General features: G+C 35.3%; 1 protein-coding gene across 1 annotated transcript; it reads left to right on the forward strand.

Moving 5' to 3' along the window:
* The first annotated feature begins 5,280 nt into the window (after positions 1-5,280).
* Positions 5,281-6,254, forward strand: LOC148191761 (casparian strip membrane protein 1). The gene is made up of 3 exons (XM_088100889.1): positions 5,281-5,612; positions 5,687-5,810; positions 5,887-6,254. The coding sequence occupies exons 1-3, from the start codon at positions 5,374-5,376 to the stop codon at positions 6,100-6,102; spliced, it is 579 nt and encodes a 192-aa protein (XP_087957015.1). The 5' UTR covers positions 5,281-5,373; the 3' UTR covers positions 6,103-6,254.
* The last annotated feature ends 14,276 nt before the right edge of the window (positions 6,255-20,530 follow it).

Below are 20,530 nucleotides of genomic sequence, written 5' to 3' on the forward strand. Positions count from 1 at the left end.
CCAGGTGTAAATTAGTGAAATTACGTTTTTGATAAATTTTTTAGAATACAAATGGAAAATAATGTATTTTTATGCAAGATTGTAAGAACCCGAACAAAAAAAAAATACTTAGATCTAATGCTTATGAGAATTGTATTTCTTTTCTCAACGTCTTCATTTTGTGCAAAAGCATATTAGCACTGTAGAATATTTGACTAGGAATCTCGAAACAAATATTTGATTAATGGATTATTAAATAAGATATTCTTATAATCATAGAGTTACTCTTAATAATTTATAGGATTAAATATATTTTTATTTCTCCAATTTTTAAATTGAAATTAGTTCTATAGATTTAGTTTTTTAACCAAATTTAGTTTTTTATTTTTAGAATTCTATAGATTTAATTATTTTAACCAAATTTTATTTGATGTTTCAAATAACGATGATGTGAAAATGTGTCAAATAGTATAACATCTCAATTTAGTAGTATAAAACTACTAAAATGAACATTACATGGATAATGATAGAACAAGAACTACATATTGTGATGAATAAAATTATTCACCTGAAGAACAAAAGTAATTACCTATATTGCAAGCTTCACTCCCAAACTTTCGTTGAGCCAACTGAAAAGACTATATCCTTAAGCTCACACCATTAAGGTGATAATTGCAAAAAAGAAACAATAAACAAATACAAACTACAAAAAAGCAAGGGTAAGCTAGAGTATCAAAAGATTTTACATATAATTTAAAACAATGACAATATACACGCATGTTATGAATCAAACAACACAGCAATTTGTCCATTCCACTTGTAACCCTTTTTGCTATCCGAATAGATGCATTGATGTCGGACTCATGGGGAACCTGCACCCGTGTATGGTGGAGCAAACTAGCTCAGAAATAATAATAACCACATCCTCAACCACCACCAATAATACCATACACCAAGGTTAATCCGTCAAACATCTATGGCCCTAACCACTGACCATAAACTAGGACCTCCTACTACTCTCCACGACATAATCACTTATCTCTAAGTGAAATGGGGTTATTGAGAGTGTCAGGGTCATTCCCCAATCCAGGAGCCCCTACTTTAATACATAACACAACATAACCAACTTAGGATATTCCTCCTTGGAATTCCTTTCCCACATGATACTTGAAATCCACAACTCACATTATTTGAACATCATCATCACACCTCATACATAATCATCTTCATAACTTTATTTACATACCACATTGCATACTATCTCATTGAATTCCCATATATAACATCACTGATAATCTTATAAATACTTATGCCTCATCCACAATGAATCAGAACATAACTCAAAGTTATCAAGACACAATAATGAAAAGAATAAAACAAAACTTGGACCAATTGCTCAGCAACCACGCTCGTTGGGCGACCACATTCACCACCCCACACTCCTAACTCAAATCTCTCTCAATTAAAATGTTGAACATGTATAACCAACCCCAACTGCAACCAGCAAGTTCATCAATTCTTTTTCACCATAACACCATTTAAGATATCACCTCCTTTCTTCAAAACACCATTAAAACTTCTTTATCTTAAATTCTTGAATCCTTACATTTCATGATACACACTCAAAACAAAATTGCAACACCTTAACATCCAATTACAGAACCAACATCGTTCAATACAGCAAGGACATCCAATTTCATCATACCAAACATAGATAATAAAGTACAATAAAATACACATCTAATTTAACTAACAGCATAATTACTCAAATTAATACTCACTCAAGTTAATAAGAAAATAACCACTAAACTTGCAAAACAATTTTAGTTAAAGATAAAACATCTAGCTTCCCTTACCTTACACCGACGATAAACAATTTTAGTTAAAGATAAACAATTTGATCAGTTCGACCCTGACTGAAAGTTTGTTCAATTTCATTAAGTCAACCTCGACCAAAATTTTACTTAATTTGGTTGAGCCGTTTCTTACCAAAATATGGCCTCTTTAGCTAAGCCAACTTTTGCCAAAATTCGATAGAGTCGACAAAGGCCAAAATTTAACCGAGTCGTCCTCAAATGAAATTTGGTAGAATTCGACCGAGCCTTTCCAAACGTCGAGACGAGCCTGCCCAAGATGAAATTGTGATTGAATGGCCTTGGTTCAGCAATGTTGAGATGGATCGACCCAGACGCAACATCAAGATAGACTGGCTCAGGAAGAAGGTTGGGAGGGGCTGACAACAGTTGAACATGTGTCAAACTAATTCACATGGACATGAAATTGAGATGGATTAGCTTAGGTTGGAGGTAGAGACGGGATGACCTGGGTCGATGGGTGAGACAATTTATGATTGATGGTTTTCACCTGTTATAATAGGTCTTCATAGAAACCTATTTTTTTCCACTAGTGCATGTAACAAAAGCAAGCAACGTGAAAATGACCCTGCATTAAGCACCCAAAAAGTTATCATGAATGACTATCACAATCATCTTTACTTCAATCATACATAACAAATAATATAAATATATCATCATACCACACGATCATTTAATATAATAATAATTGCAACTCATTTATACACAACAAGAATCAAACACATGATCACTAATCCACAACAAAAAGCTCTAATCATTTGTGTTACCCTTTACTTTTGCAATACTTATTTTAAATAATGACGTCCACACCATTGCCCTTTTTATAAATATTTTATTTCCATAAATATTTTACCCTTTAACTGTTTTTTTTAGATACAGAGGAGATTTATGTTTTGTGATTAAGGGTGCCCAAAAAAATCCATTCACGTCAAACTGATATATTTTTGCTTTAGTCCATGTCTATTTAAAATCTATTTTATTAAAGACTCAATTCATTTAAGATTCATTTTATTAAATTTATATTTTAATATATCTATATTCTTTTTCTTTTTTATTAGATATTCATTTTTTTAATATCAATTTTCTAATACAGAAAATTTAGATCGAAAATTAGAAATCTAAATTTTAAGTTGATCTAGACCAACTGTCGAGATAGTCCAAATCGTGTCAAAAGTCGAGATGGATCATCTAAGTTAAAGGTTGAGAAGGATCGACTCGAGCCAAAGGTCAAGAAGGATTGATTGAGGTCAGTTTAGGCAAAAGTTCGAGATAGATTGGCTTGAGTCGAAGGTCGAGATGTTCGGTGTGAATCCAAGGTTTAGAAGGGCCAGTCCAATCCAAAGGCCCCTAAGTCGACCATTTAAAATTTGATTGAATTCTATCAAGACGGCCTACCCAAATTTTCATCGAGTTGACCTGACCAAAATTTGACTAAAGGTTGGGAGGGGCTAACAATAGTTGAAATTTAACATGTGTCAAACTAATTCACATGGACATGAAATTGAGATGGATTAGCTTGGGTTGGAGGTAGAGCTGGGATGACCTGGGTCGATGGGTGAGATGGTTTAACCTGGACAGAGGGTAAGGATGGATTTACCATAAGAGAGAGTTGAGACTAGTTGGATCGAGCCGAAGATATATACGAGATGGGTCTGGCCGACAACAAAAATTTTATAAAATTCAATTTAAATTGCTTTTATAAAAAAATGGATTTTGGATTGAAAACTTGATCCAAATATTTGGATCTTAAAAAAAAAATCCAACCTAGTTCTAAAGAAAAATAAATTTGGATCCAAAATCTGATCCAATTGTATATCCAAAATCTGATCCAGTTATTTGGAGCGAGATTGGATTTGGATTGGATCTTTAGAACTCCAAATCATGGACACCCCTATTTTTGATGATAATAGAAGGGTTTTGGTGGCATCGTAGGTTTAAGGAAAATGGAAACATTTTATATCAACAAACTTTTTTAATCAAATTTAAATAATATCCATGTACTAGTAAGACATATGTTGAGACAGTTGAGCGCAAGTCTTCTAATGATGCATGACAATTTTGATATAAGTTTTGATATTGATGCAAGAATGGAGTCAATTGAGCTAGATGACTGAATTATAGTGTCTACTAATGCATTTGGAATAATTGATTCACATATAGTGTCTATTATTCCAGTAATGTCTACCATTCTACCACTTTCACTTGAAAATGCAAACCGATTTAATGGATTACAAATGATCCTCATGACATTCCTGATTCACCTAATGACACTCATGTTGATTGACTCATGTTAATACTAATATTCCTATAGTTATGCTCCTACAAATATAGTTGCCAACAAATATGCTTGTTCATGTTGATGATGATCCAAAAGAATCTAATCTAGTTAATGTTGATGGTGTTGATAATATTCATATCAATTTTCTTTCTAATTTATTTGCTTACACTCATAAAGTTTGTGATATACTTGTTCAAGAGAATGTGGGTAATGTTAGGGGTTGGAAAGTTTATGAGAGAAGGAAGAAAAGAGAGTAGAAGAATTCCTAACTGCCTTAGCAGTTAGGAAAAGGCGGGAAGTATGAGTATAAAAGGAATAACACATTATACTGTGATTAGTCAAGAATTATACTTTGTATAGAGCGGATTTCGAACCCGGTGAGGGCTCGACTTACACATTATTGTCATTGTTCGTTAATGTGAATAATATACCCTTTGTTTGATTCTTTTGGTGTGGGATGAGTGCGTATCAGTGAGTGAGGGAGACGTTAGGATTTTATTTTCAGATTCCTAACACATAGTGTTTGTGATATACTTGTTCAATATCTTGACAGTGTTCATAATGTTATATTTGACTATGTAGTAGATGTTGATCCTAATAATGATTTTGTATATGATTTTTTTTATGGTGTAATTGATTTTATTGTTGATATTGATTTTCTTTTACTTCCAGCATCATCTACCTTTCCATTGCATTCTACCATCCCAATAATGTCTTCCCTTTTACTAGGGTATGTATCTAGATCGTCTACCCCATATAAACAAAATTTATATATATTGAACAAAAACTTACATAGGTATTTCACAGTTTTTTTGTTGTCTGTCGCATTTAAATAACATGAATTATACTTTGATGGTGAGCGAACAAAAGTGTAGTATACTGACCTCATGGGCGACTTTGGCAAAACAAATCCTTATGATACCAATCCCTACATATATATATATATATATATATATATATAGATCGAAAAGCAAAGAAGTTGGAAGATATAATTTGAGAATATTATTATTTCTCTGAAACGTATCTCCACTAACTATTTCTCTTAGTGGAAATGGTTTTAACAACTCCTCTCATGGATGGCCTTCATTTATAAAATATATATGAACGTTGACCATTCTCTCTCTATATAAGGTATTGGCATATGGATTCATTTGCATAATTCACTGGGTCTTTAAATTCATATTTGAGTAGAATCATATATAGGACAGAGGGTTCCCTGGAGTTTGAAAGTAAAAAAAAAAAATGTCAACGACCGTGGATGTCCCAGAATCCAGCAATGTTGGTAAAGGAAAAGCAGTTGCAGTTGGAAGGCCAGGAGGGTGGAAGAAAGGGTTAGCCATAATGGACTTCATTCTAAGGTTGGGTGGCATAGCATCTTCTCTTGGTGCTGCAGCAACTATGGGAACAAGTGATCAAACGCTCCCTTTCTTCACTCAGTTCTTTCAGTTTGAAGCTAGTTACGATAGCTTCACTACTTTTCAGTATGTAATCCAGCTTTTTCTCCATATTTATGCCTTTTCTTAACAATCCAGTACTAATGGTTACCAAAATACAGGTTTTTTGTGATTACAATGTCACTGGTGGCTGGGTATCTTGTCCTGTCACTACCCTTCTCAGTCGTAGCCATCATACGCCCTCATGCAGCTGGACCAAGGCTTTTCCTCATCATCCTAGACACAGTAATTAACTATGAACCAACCTTAATTATAATTACAAACTACTATTCACATTTAATTGTTTGTTTGTAAAATGCAGGTGTTTCTGACTTTGGCCACAGCTAGTGGTGCTTCGGCAGCTGCAATCGTTTACTTGGCACACAACGGCAATCAAGACTCCAACTGGCTTGCCATCTGTAACCAGTTTGGAGACTTTTGTGCCCAAACCAGTGGAGCTGTGGTTGCGTCCTTCGTCACTGTAGTTATCCTTGTGCTTCTCGTTATTATGTCTGCTTTGCTCCTCAAAAGACACTAAAGTTAATTAAGATCTAATCGTGCAGGGACTATACCTGCATTATACTTATCAGTCTAATGTTTGGTTCTTCTTTTTTTGTTCACTTTAATTTCCTTTTAAGATGTGTTCCTGATTATTTCCAATGATTTTCTAATGTCACAAGTTTGAGCCTATCCCATGTTCAATTTATTTCAGATTCTTCTACCCTTTTATTTTTCGTTCCGGAAACATTGAAAATAAAATTATAAATACACAGTAAAAGTATTTAATCTTCCACTTACGGGTGGGTGTGGGTTTTACCCATCCTCCTCTACCAATTAAGAATCCATATTCATGTTTATCTCCAATACCCAATCAATGGAAGGAAGGTGTGTTGTCTCTCAACTTGTTCTCTACTTCTAAGAAAACAAGATATACATTTTCTTTCGATCATGATGAAAATATTATAATTCTATAAGTTTTAAAATAAGGAAAATGATATGTCGAGAACAAATTTTTGCCAACAATTTGACAACGCCAGGTGGCGTCTTTGCATTGGTCAAATTTAATAAAAAGAAAATAGAGAGAGGTTATCAGACTAAGGGCAAAATTGGAAGAAAAGTTTACAAGTTTAACATTTTTGGTTTCGCGGTTTTCGTTTTTTCGCTCTCACCTCTACACTTCTTTCATCCCTTTTATCTTCTCTCGATCTAACCTCTATCTTCTCTGTCGTTCTAACCCTATTCTTGTATCTTTTTTCTGATTCGAAGTTTGGTGGCGGTTTGGGTGTCATGAATTTAATTCTTTTTACGTTATGTGTGTTACAATGAACAAAGGTGTTATATTGAAAAAAGACCACAGAATATTAATAAGTATTTAAAATGTAGGTAATGGTTTCAGAAATGAATATAAGTTGTGGAATTTGTTGACCAAAAAACCATACAAGTGAATTTAAGGGTCATTACTGGTTGGGAGGTTATGTTTGGTGACCCTAAGAAGTGGGAAGAAGCCATTCTTACTGAGGGGACCAAGTTGGACAAGTGCAGAGCTAATCTGCAGAAAAAACATTGTCGTAATCGTTTACAGGCCTCGTAAACGATTACACGAGAGAAATCACTGTTTTGTACAGAAAGTTGAACTGAAGTAGTCAGTTGTGGTGTCCTGGGTGATCATTGGCAAAAACTGTTAATTTAAAGCACAAGTCCACTTGTATTTACTTGGTGTTGGTGTTTGACTGGTGGTAGAGGGTGGTAGGTGATGGGAGGTGACCCAAAAAGTAGGGAAGAAGCCATTCTTACTGAAGGGACCAAGTTGGAGAAGTGCATGGCTAATCTACAAAAAAACACTGTTGTAATCGTTTACAGTGGCCTGTTAAACGATTACATGAGAGAAATCACTGTTTTGTACATAAAGTTGAACTGAAGTACTCAGTGTGGTGTCATGGGTGATCATTGGCAAAAATTGTTACTTTCAGGCACAAGTCCACTTGTATTTACTTGGTGTTGGTGTTTCAGTCGAGGTAGAGAGTGGAAATTGATGGGAGGTGACCCCAAGAAGTGGAGAAGAAGCCATTCTTACTTAGGGGACCAAGTTGGACAAGTGCAGAGCCAATCTGTAGAAAAAACACTATGGTAATCGTTTACAGTGTCCTTGTAATCGATTACAGTGTCAAAAAAGGTGTAAACTTGATTTCTAAGGCATAATTTGAAAGGTCTTGAGTATAGATTCCAACAAAACAAGAATCAACTCATTTGGAGTTCGGTGGAGAAAGTTATGAGCAAAAGAACAAGCAAAGGTAAGAGTTGGCAAAAATATATGAAACGCTAACTTGAAAGAATAAACTGTACCAACTCAGATGTCCAAAAATTACAAATTAGTAGTCATTGGAAAGATTTTTGAGTCTAGTTTCTAATAAAAAAAGAATCACATCATTTGGAGGTCGGTGGGAAATGTTATGAGTAAAATAGCCAACAGGTCAAAGTTGACAGCATGTTATCTCACCCAAGTTGCTCATCTCATAAACATTGTTTTTTTCCTGCATCATGGGGTGCCAAAACATCACTTCCCACACTGAAACACCAGGACCAGCATAAGAAAAGTGCAAAAGTGCTTAAAACTCACTTTTTTTGACAATGGTCACCCATGTTAACCTGACTGACTACCTCTGTTGACTTTCTGTACAAAATCCAATTTTCTCTCGGGTAATCGTTTACAGTGTCCTTGTAATCGATTACAGTGTCAAAAAAGGTGTAAACTTGATTTCTAAGGCATAATTTGAAAGGTCTTTGAGTATAGATTCCAACAAAACAAAATCAACTCATTTGGAGTTCGGTGGAGAAAGTTATGAGCAAGAGAACAAGCAAAGGTCAGAGTTGGCAAAAATATTGAAACGCTAACTTGAAAGAATAAACTGTACCAATTCAGATGTCCAAAAATTACAAATTAGTAGTCATTGGAAAGATATTTTAGTCTAGTTTCTAATAAAAAAAGAATCACATCATTTGGAGGTCGGTGGGAAAAGTTATGAGTAAAATAGCCAGCAAAGGTCAAAGTTGACAGCATGTTATCTCACCCAAGTTGCTCATCTCATAAACATTGTTTTTTTCCTCCATCATGGGGTGCCAAAACATCACTTCCCACCACTGAAACACCAGGACCAGCCTAAGAAAAGTGCAAAAGTGCTTAAAACTCACTTTTTTTTACAATGGTCACCCATGTTAACCTGACTGACTACCTCTGTTGGACTTTCTGTACAAAATCCAATTTTCTCTCGGGTAATCGTTTACGAGGAGGTTGTAAACGATTACCACAGCCTTTTTTCAACACTCTCAGTCATCCCTTGCACAGCTTGCTCCTCCAACTGATGAGGGGTCACTCCACCCTCGTTGGCCTCACATCACATCACCAATCACCCTCTCCAACCCTTGAAACACCAGGACCAGCCTAAGACAAGTGCTAAAGTGCCTAAAACTCACTTTTTTTGACAATGGTCACCCCTGTTTACCTGACTGACTACCTCTGTTGGACTTTCTGTACAAAATCCAATTTTCTCTCGGGTAATCGTTTACGAGGAGGTTGTAAACGATTACCACAGCCTTTTTTCAACACTCTCAGTCATCCCTTGCACAGCTTGCTCCAACTGATGAGGGGTCACTCCACCCTCGTTGGCCTCACATCACATCACCAATCACCCTCTCCAACCCTTGAAACACCAGGACCAGCCTAAGACAAGTGCTAAAGTGCCTAAAACTCACTTTTTTTGACAATGGTCACCCTGTTTACCTGACTGACTACCTCTGTTGGACTTTCTGTACAAAATCCAATTTTCTCTCGGGTAATCGTTTACGAGGAGGTTGTAAACGATTACCACAACCTTTTTTCAACACTCTCAGTCATCCCTTGCACAGCTTGCTCCTCCAATTGATGAGTGGTCACTCCACCCTCCTTGGGACATCATCACATCACTAACCACTCTCTCCCACCCTTGAAACACCAGGACCAGCCTCAGGCAAGTGCAAAAGTGCCTCAAACAGTTTTTTTGACAATGGTCACCCTTGTTAACCTGACTGACTACCTAAGTTGGACTTTCTATACAAAATCTCATTTTCTCTCGGGTATCGTTTACCAGGAAGTTGTAAACGATTACCAGAGCATTTATTCAACACCCTCAGTCATCCCTTGCACAGCTTGGTCCTCCAAGTGATGAGGGGTCACTCCACACTCCTTGGCCTCACATCACATCACCCCCCACTCAAATTGTCATTCAAATGAACTGGTTTTGACATTGGTTACCCATGTTACCCAGAATGACCACTCAAACACCAACATCTTACAAACAAGCCTGCAACTTAGGAGACACAAAACTTGACCACATTTTGAAATCCACAAACCCACAACTCATAATAACAATGTTATTGAAAAATAAAATATGAGACCAATTCAAACAAAAACTCAAATTTTATATCATTGAACTAAATCCGATACATTACACTTTGTTTTCTTAATCTATTTACAATGATTACAATTATCATTTACTTTCCATTAATCAACTAAATACACATATCACTCATTTTTTATTCTAAGCACTACGGTTCCGGTGTATGGAGTCCTAAGTGCTCTTCCCTTGTAACGCCTTCGTGATCCAACCCTAACATACGTCTTCAAAGGTTGTTCATTTCCGTCAATGTGAGTATGGTCACCGGAGCTTGCCATTCCGCACGATAACAGGATACGAAAATGGACGGAGACAACACCACGCACTCACAATAATCACACAGAATGCAAAGTCAAGCGCCACGAAACGCGACCTTGGACCTTCACGAGAAGGGACCTTCGTCTCCAATGAAACAGAGAAAGGGGTATTTTCGGATTTTCAGTTAAAAGAAGGGTTACGGACTTCCATTTCGAAGGTTTTTATAAAATATTATTTTTAAAACAAACCAATCAAAGCACGACACGTGGCGTTGTAAAAAATGTGTTAAGAAAACATTGTTGGAATATCGCGATCCTTAAAATAAAGTACCAAATATACAAATACTAGTAATATTTAAGTAATTTAAAATAAGGATGTGTGTATTCTTCCTTTTTGCTTTAAGTGTCTTCGAAAAGGAAGATGAGTATTATCAATTCAACAATTATATAAAGGATACAATGTTAAACAAGAAGAAAAGAATGATGAACATACCATAGTGTTAAACTTAATAAAGTCATCTATATTGTAAAGAATTCTATACTCAAGTTGAGTGAAGTGTTTTTTCATTCCTTTTACATTTCTTTTATTCTTTTAATCCTTGTTTCCTTTTAGGTCTATGTGGTATCACTAGTGTAGTCAAGGGAAACACCAACGATTATTTTCGCTTATACGCAGCAGTTATTTTCCCTTACTGTACAAAATCTAAACTATAGAGAAAATAAAGTTCAAACCAAAATATTATCGTTTCCCATCCATTCGTAAGATGTGCACGAATAGTGGTCACCATCCAATACATGACGTAGTAACCACACTCAAATGACCCGATTTGTCTATTACACTTAAACATATCATCATAATTATAAAATGTTAAGTAACACCATTGGAATGCTACAAAATGTAACAAAGTTTGAACTAAAAAACCTTAAGGGCCAACCATGCAAGCTTTTTAGCTATAGTAGTTGATCTCCCAGATAATACCATATGTGCTGCAAGGGAACTATTAAAACAAAAATTGCTTTAGCATACATTTATATAACAAAGAAAGTTGAAACATAAATGAGCTACTAATGACGCCTAAAATTGGTAATAACTTAATTGTCATATACTAAAATCATAAATGAAACTTTAAAGCTAACAAATTTCACTTACCCAAGTATATAAGGGAAAAAATATATCTCCTTCCCCGTTAAAGCAGCTAGTGATGTATGCTTTGATGTCACCAAATCTATTTCCTTCATGAGTCATATAGGGGTCAATGAACCCATATACATCATTGAACCCCATCTTGTTACTGACACCAAACATATACCTGAAATGAAGAAATGATCTGATATAAGTAACTCGATAAATCAATTTTCTATAAAAAAGTTCTCATAAACTTACATCATCCACAGCTGAATGGGTGTAATATTAATTTGTTCTCTCCCCAACGCAAGTTCCCTAACATCTTGCTGATGCAAGTATAATGGGATCTCAACATTTCTTCCAAATGTAGTAGAATCCCATGTACAATCATTGGCGTATTTGCAATCATGTTACAAAGCTCGTCTAATGCACCAAGAGGGTCGTCCTCAGATGAACGAGTCTTCTTCGTTCTAGGACTTCCCTCTTAACCTGTCTACTATTACATGAAAAAATGGTTATGTTTTCATGTCAATTGTTATGATATAAAATTATGAATGATAAATTGAATGATTTTACCTACACTTACTTGCCACGACTCGGATGAACAAAGTTGTACAAACTGACGCCAAGTGTCTTCGTCAATTGTAGAATATTTAGAACATGGAGTTTCATTAATATTTGCTCCAAATATATATATATATATATATATATATATATATATATATATATAATATATATATATATATATATATTGATGTCAATTTTGTCTTAAACCCCCTAAATCTTTCGACAATTGCAGATAAACACCTACTCCTTAGGCTCGCAACATTTGAAATATCAAATGTCATCTGCAATAAAGAAAGTAATAACCTTATATCAATACAAATTTATCAATATAATGAAACTACAATTTGGAGCAATATTGATTAACTTACCAATAGATCTTGCCAGATTAGATTCCGATCAACCTCAGATAAATGGTCAAATGATGAAGTAAGGATAGAGATACGATCACGTGCTAGTACTCCAAGGTAAGACCTAAAAACATCTACATTCGGTCCAGATGCTACTCTTGTGACCACGTAAGTAATGACAGGTGTCCTCTCACCTGCATTTCTTCTAAGTATAAGTTGTTTTAACCTCATCGCTCCTCTAGTGGGTCTAGAAGTGGGAACTTCATCCCTTGATGAATGTGGTGCCTCAGCCATATATCTGTCACAATAAATAAGATGAAAGATTAATAAAAGACTTATAAAATAACATATATTGTTTAACAAAAGCCATAAATTTTTACACAAATATGAAATTCATACATAATCACATGGATTGGTCATATGTATATTCTCTCATTGTGATCTTCCAAAATTGCATGTACACATCAACTAGAGGGTCGTGATTTAATTTATTGTCATTTTAAATGAATGGTTGTCAGTAATATGAAGATTACTTAGATTCTCTTCTTTATCTTCAAATTGTCTTTTTCCATGAAGAGCGACATACCAATGGTTAGACGTAGGATCTTTGACATAACAAACCTAACTTGCTTGATATGCCATGATAAACGGTTGTCTCCATAACCAACCTTTCGAAAATCAACTAATGTCATACCAGATTCATCTATTTTGACACCACTCTTATTGTCAACCAACTTACATTTGAAGAGTGCAACAGAAAACTTAGTGTAAACCTCCCATATCTCTTCTATTCTACCATAATATCTAATTGATCCAGCTACATGATTTTGATCTTTGGATATGGAAAATTGTAGCGACTCGGCTTCTAGAATGACGCCACTATTTTGTACTATGCTTTTATCATCCAAAGTCTTCATATAAAATGTGCAATTATTAAGATGTGGAAAATGTGCTTTGACGTACCCTTTCAAAATCTTAATAGAACGCTCAATAGGATACATCCATCTTAAGTATACTGGTCCACACAACTTGATTTCTCTAACCAAATGAACAAATAAATGCACCATGATGTCAAAAAAGGATGGAGGGAAAAACATTTCTAGCTGACACAAGATGGTAATAATGTCGCCTTGAAGTTCATCTAACTTTGTTGGATCAATGACTTTACTACAAATTGACGAGAAAAATGAGCACAATCGAGTTATGGTCTGCCTAACTTTTTTCGGCAAATTCCTTGAATTGCCACCAGTAACAATTGCGGCAATTGTGAGACTTTAGTCCAAAAAGCTTTAAGTCCTGCATTGACACTAAGATCTTGATATTTTAAGAGTATCCTTGCGGTACCTGATACTCTTTAAACAAAGGAAAAAACTTATCTTCTCTTGTTTGGACATTGTGTAACATGTAGGGGGCAAATAAGTACGTTTACCAATCTCTCTTGGTGTCAACTCTTCTCGGATCTTCATGTCAACCAAATCTAAACGAGCATTCACTCCATCTTTTTTTTCCCTAGATGTTGAGTAGTGTACTGATCAAGCTATCACACACATTCTTCTCTACATTCATCACATCTATGCAATGTCTAACATCTAACTTTGACCAATATGGAAGATCAAAGAATATTGATTTCTTCTTCCAAGGGGTTGTTATAGATGACTTCTTAGATGTTTTCCCAAATACATGATGCACTTTATTAACTTTTTCAAGAACTTCAAGGCTAGTGGAATTGGTGCATCATGTTTCTCTTGTTGTCCATTGAATGCTTTTTTTAACCTTCAATATGGATTATTAGATTGTAAAAGTCTCCGTGACGCATATTCACTTTCTTCCTTCGGTGTTTTAATTGATGAGCTGTAGTATTTCTTCACATATAAGACATGCTTTATGACCCTTCACATGTACCCCGGTAAATTTCCGTAAGCTGAGAAGTCATTAATGGTGCAAAATAACATGGCATGCATCATGAAAGTTTCAGAAGCAAAGGCATCAAATATTTCAATCCCATCAACCCCCAACAACTTCAAGTCTTCAACTAGTGGCCTGAGATAAACATCTATGTCATTCCCAAGTTGCTTTGGACCAGATATCAACATCAACAACATCATGTACTTTCTTTTCATGCACAATCCAGGAGATAAAATTGTAAACTATCAGTATAATGGGCCAACAACTATGATTGATACTTAAATTACGAAATGAGTTTATTCCATCAGTAGCTTAATCAAACCGAAGATTTCTACATTCTTGACAAAATTTTGGGAATTCTTGATCAATATTTTTCCATTGCTTTGAATCAGTTGCATGACGAAACAACCCATTAGTTGTTCTTTCATCTGCATGTCATCTTAGGTTTTTAGCGTCTTTCGGATTCGCGAACAAACGCTTAAGTCTGGCCACGAGTGGAAGGTACCAAACTACTTTCAAAGAAGAACCATTCTTTTCTGTGTGACCACTATCTTCACAGTTGTTTTTTGACTTGTATCGTGATAACCCACATTTTGGACACTTTGTCAAAACTTCATACTCATTCCTATATAATATGCAATCATTCGGACATGCATGTATCCATTTTTACTCCATACCGATCGGACAAAGAATTTTTTTGCATCATAATTACGAGCGGCGGGTAATGTATTTCCATCTGGTAGCATTTCATTCAGCAACGACAACAATTCTATAAAACTCTTATCAGTCCATTCATTGCTCGCCTTTAAATTCATAAGCCTTAACACCGCTGACAACCGTGTGAACTTAGTTGAACAGACATACAAATAAGTCTCCGCATCAGTGGACATCGTTTCATACACATGCGCTTTGGCAAAAGCTTCTACGCCAACATCGCGGATCATGTCCTCTAAGTTGTCTTCTTCTGGTCGATCTTTCATATCCATGGTTGAATCATATATATTTTTAGTTGGAGAGACAGTTGGAAAGTCTATTAATTCGTTGTTCCATATCCATGTTGTATAACTTCGTACGAAACCATCATAGATAAGATGTTCCCTAATATCGGTTGCATTCAACTTCCTCCTATTCAAACAGTTGACACAGAGACTTCTAAACTTGACTCCATAATCACTTGTACTCGCATCACATTATGCAAACTATATAAACTCTTATAACCCTCTCTCGTACTCAGCGCTAATGCCTGGTGAACTAATCGAATGTCGATCCGTACGCATATTTACTGAAATTGTTTACACAATTTCAATAATCTTGAATGATCACTTTGATCGTTTTTGTATTCAAGGTGTGACCCTATCCCATTCAAGAAAATTCACTTTTTTTTTAGTTTATTAAACATATAAATTTTGAAACAACATATCTAAAATTTCACGAAGTTTTGCGAGCATTTCGCATTGGTCTTCAGGTTACACGAAATGAAAGTGATTATAGATCACAATCAAATATGAACCCGAAGATCAATACAAAACACAACTACAAATTTCATGAAATTTAAGACACGTATATTAAAATTTATATATATTAATAAACTATGAAAAAGTTATTGTGTAAGACAACGTTTGTAGTTCGTAGCCTTGATGCTTGTACTTTTTCTTTCTTCTTTTCAGAACAACTATTGAGTAAGTCAACTTTGTCACAGCAGACATGATTTTTCAGTCTTTTGCTTGAAGTAGGTTGTACGATCTTTTTAGACTTTGCTTCAAGAGAGGAACATTTCATGATTATAATTTTGTCTCTGACGTCCACATTTGATTTTGAACTATAGCATTGTGGATGCGTGTAGAATAGTTTATCTAAAAATTAGAGTAAACTGTGTAATCAAAAGATATGACTTTTCTTATAAGTTTTTTTTTTTTGTTTTTGAACGTGGGCATTTAATGTCATTTAATGCTTGTTCAGAAGAATAAAGTGCTTTTTGATTTCCTACCGTTAGGTTGCATTTTTCAATTGAGCTTTTAATTTGTAGATGCCAAACGTATAGATACTTCATCATAAGATGACATGTCTGTTTCGCTCGTGGTATCCTCTGAATATAACTAAACGCTTCTTTGTATGTGTACCTTTTAGACAGATAATGTTTAGCTTTCTCAGATTTTTTTATATCTTTTAGTCGAGTCTTTTAGTTGTTTAAGTTGAAGACCTTGTCTTGATTTGTTTTCGCTTTTCGAGAGAAGTTAAATACTTAGTTCAGGTATCTTAAGTAATGAGCGTTTAACTTACTTCTCTCTCAAACACTTTTAGACAAGACATCGTCTAATCAAGCGTTTGATTTCTCTAGACTAAATGTTTTTCTATTTCTTAGGACCTAAGTGTTTTCCTTTGACTCCTAAGTTTTGGGTTTCAGGTTCTAGTTTTGTTTGTTTGGGTTTTCGGCTCTACGTTTTTATCCTAGGTTGTTTTCTGATCTTTTAACCCGTTTCAATTTTATTTGATTAAACTTCAAAATATGAGATCGTTTGTTCATATAGATGATTTTGGAAGGTTTCTTATTCAATTTGTCTTCTTCTCTTTTTCTTTCCTCTTCAATTTTTATTTCATCATCCTTCACTTGTTGAGATGTAAGAGGAATCAAAATTATTTTGCTTCCTTTGTGAAGAAAATTTATTTTGTTGGTATAGCCATCATGAGTGGACTTATGGTCATATTGCCAAGGCCTACAAAGTAAAACATGCCTAGCATCCATTGGCACAAGATTTTTCTTCATAATTTCCAATGGAGATAGGTATGTTTACATGTTCCTTAACTAATATCTCTTCATCCTCTTTTATCCATTGAAGCTTGTAAGGCTTGAGATGAGGAGTAGTAGTTAGGTCTAACTTTTCCACCAATCTAGAACTATAACAATTACAAGAGAAATCACTATCCACAATTAATGAACAAGTATTTTCAAGAACTTTACATCTTGTGTGGAATTGATTTTCCCTTTGTGATTGTTCTAATTCTATATGTTGACTTCCAAAAAGTCTTCTTACCAATAATAACTCACCTTCACAAGAAAGGCTTCCTCCTTAGAAATGGAAATATTAGAATCATTAGAAGAACCTTTGTTTTCACTCTTATGCTCTAGGATATAAGTAGACCTTTTGTTAGGACACTCAGAAGCATAATGTCCTTTGTGACCATATCTAAAACATTTGGTCTATTTACCCTAACATCTTTAGAAGGTTCTTTAGAGGAAATTTCTTTTTCTCTTTTTCCCTATCCCTAGGTCCCTCATCTTTTAATTTGGAGGGTTCTCCCTTCCTCTTGGAATCTTTCCTAGGGTAGGAAGAACTAGATGTTAAGATATCGGCAAGTGTACCGAATCGTATCAAGTAATAATAAAGTGGTAAGACCAAGTATCATTTCCCAAAGGACTCACGACACTAACCAGTTATGTGATTACTCAACTAATTATGACTTTTGGAGCACAATTTAGTGGTTTTGAATGCAAATACTATTAAAGTAAACATGAATGCAGTTTTTGACCAATTGAAAGAAAACACAAAGTTGAATGGATGAAGTTGAAGATATGAGATGAGTATGTTGTTGGGGTTTAGATTTCACTAAGTTTCCTCTCATGCATGTATGAATTCATCGTCTTCATTAATGTTAACATCACTCTCTAAATAACTTAAAACCCGATCCCTTGGCGAATAAAGCCTATCCTTAATTACTAGATCACAATCCCTTGCATCCCTAATAATTAATTCTGCATTATGATTAGGAGCTTAAGATGACCAAAACTCATATCTCCATTATGAGCAATACTGCTTTTGGGAGCAATTCTCCAGAACATGAATTGTAAGATACCTCCCGGTACTCATGCAAATCATACATCATGCCATAAATGAGTTAAACATAACAAGAATTGAGTAAAGAAGAATTACCAAAACAATTAATGAAAGAAGCATATATAATTAAGATCAATTCAAATACATGAGAGTTCACAAGGTTACATCATCCCCCAACAACAAAGAATGTTTAGTTCCTCATCGTCATGAAGAAACTAGATGAACAATGGAATGAAAAAGATAGAAAAACCCTAAAAACTGAAGAGGAGATCTTCCGCATCCACTTCTGCCCTCAGAGAGTTGGAGAAAATATGAATTTGTATCAATTCTGTCAAGAGATACCCTCTCTAGGTCGAGCTAATCCTTAAATAGGGCTGAATTGGGCCATGGGCCAACGTTGTCACCGCTCAGCACCCCTACTTAGGGCGCTCAGGCGTGCTTGCGAGAGAATGACGCTCAGCGTCCAATGGAGGGCACTCAGGTGTGAAACATTGCAGGAAAGATGGCGCTCAGTGCCCCAAAAAGGGCGTCCAGGCATGACTGCAGAGCTTCAGCGCTGAGGGTCATTAAAAAGGGCACCCAAGCGTGAGTGCGACCTTTTGCAACCTTCTCTTCTGATGCTCTTTCTGTCCTTTATGAGTTCCAACTTCTTGGCAACTTAACTCCTCTTCCAATTTTCCCAATTTCCTACAAAACCAAGGGGATTTAGTGATAAAATCTTCAAGTGTAACCTCAACTCTCTTATTTCCCAAAATAAACCAAAATCAAGAGAAAAAACAAGTTTTTAAGTAAAAAAGGGTTCATTTGATATCAAAATTTACTCTTAAATAACGGTGAAATCAACCATTATCACTAGAGTAGTCTTTTTTAGAGGAAGTTTTCCTTTTTAATTGTTGTTCTACTCTAACACTAAGGCACATGTTTTCTTCTCAAGGGTTCATTTGATATCAAAAGGGCACATGTTTTCTTCACAAGGTTGACCTATAGTTCATTCCAATATCTGATTTGAGGTTGATTTCCAATTCTTAGGTCTCTCACCAAGGCAGTCCATCAATACATGGCATGTCCTTGAAAGCTCAAAGTAGCCATGGCTACTCTTCTCTCATCATTCACGTTGTGTCACTCAAACAATTGCTCAACTTTCATCTCCCATTCCAAATACTCCTCTATATGTTTGCCATGGAAGGGGGGAAGATCTATCCTAGGTTCCCTTTTGTGATGTTCCCTAGGTCTTTGGGTTCTCCTCGAAGGTGTTTGATAGAAGTCATCATTGTGATGACTACTATAGAGCTCCTGCTCACTACGATATGGGGATGTGTCTCCAAGGAACTTCTTTGTCTTGTGTGAGGACTCCACTTTTTATTTTCCTTTGTTTTGGCTATCCATGAATTAAACAAACATATCCTTGAGCTTACTAATTTCTCCCTTTGTTTGTTGGAGCTTATTCCTTAATTACATGCTCTCTTGGCTATGCCTCACACTACTCTACACACTTGATTGATTAATACTCATGCTGTGAAGTTGTAAATTTTTTTTCACAAGTTTTTCAAAGAACTTTCACAAGTTATGAGTGAAAAGATTTCCATAAAAATTTCTTGTTTTTTTTCATTGATGGATTTCTGGAAAGAAACTAAAGGTAAAGTTGTTCAAAGTAGCTCCCACGAAGGAGAGGTGAGTCACAATGAACAAGCTTAGAAACCAAGTCCTTCCTAACTAGAGTTTCCTTATCCTTCCTAACTACAGTTTCCTTAGATTATCTTTATCTAAGCTTCTAGGTAAAAATCTTTTCAAATGCAAACACAAAATGCTCATAAACCAAAGGAAGGTTAATTTAAGATACAATACAATCCTAGATATCACAAAGGCTTATAAAAGGAAAAAAGAAAGTAATTAAAGGAAAGTAAATCGAAATGTAAATTAAGTTTGTAATGCTAGACGACCCTAGGTGAAAGTGCATGTGACACTTGGAGCCTATTAACACACTTTAACAACTAATTCACGGTTTCAAAGCTATTAGAATGTTTAACTATGAACTTAAAATGTCACCAAGGGAATTTTCCCAAGCCACTTAGCAAAAACAACAAATACTACACTAAAACAACAAAAGGTTCGGTGATATGAGCAACAAATTACAATGAAAACAACTCCTAACTTCACTTATATGCTACAAAATTTAACTTTGGTTGATGCCTTCTGAAATAAACTGAAAACACTCATTTTAGTGTCTTTGAATGTTGTTGGAACACAATTTCTAGCTTGTTGGACAACCACTCTGATAGCAACTTCCTTGGCTAGGTTGGGCCAAAGCTAGGAGATGTGTATGGAAAGGTGTTTCCTTGGATGAATGGTGCGAAAATGTGGTAGGAAATGGTCCAAGGATGATGAACTAAGGTATGGATGTGGTAGAAGCTCCAGTATCTCTAGGAGATATGGTGGTTAGTGTTTGATGGCTCTAAGAGAGGTTAGGCCAACTCAAGGAGGAAGGTGACTAGAGGGGTCTC

Source organism: Vigna umbellata, chromosome 10 (genome assembly GCF_029865625.1).
Source record: "Vigna umbellata cultivar VRB3 chromosome 10, Vumbellata_1.0, whole genome shotgun sequence".
NCBI classification, from domain to species: Eukaryota; Viridiplantae; Streptophyta; class Magnoliopsida; order Fabales; family Fabaceae; genus Vigna; species Vigna umbellata.

Coding starts and splice junctions, on each gene's coding strand:
- LOC148191761 (XM_088100889.1), top strand. CDS start 5,374: ATGTCAACGACCGTGGATGTCCCAGAATCCAGCAATGTTGGTAAAGGA. Junction 5,613..5,686: donor GATAGCTTCACTACTTTTCA/GTATGTAATCCA, acceptor ACCAAAATACAG/GTTTTTTGTGATTACAATGT. Junction 5,811..5,886: donor TCCTCATCATCCTAGACACA/GTAATTAACTAT, acceptor TGTAAAATGCAG/GTGTTTCTGACTTTGGCCAC.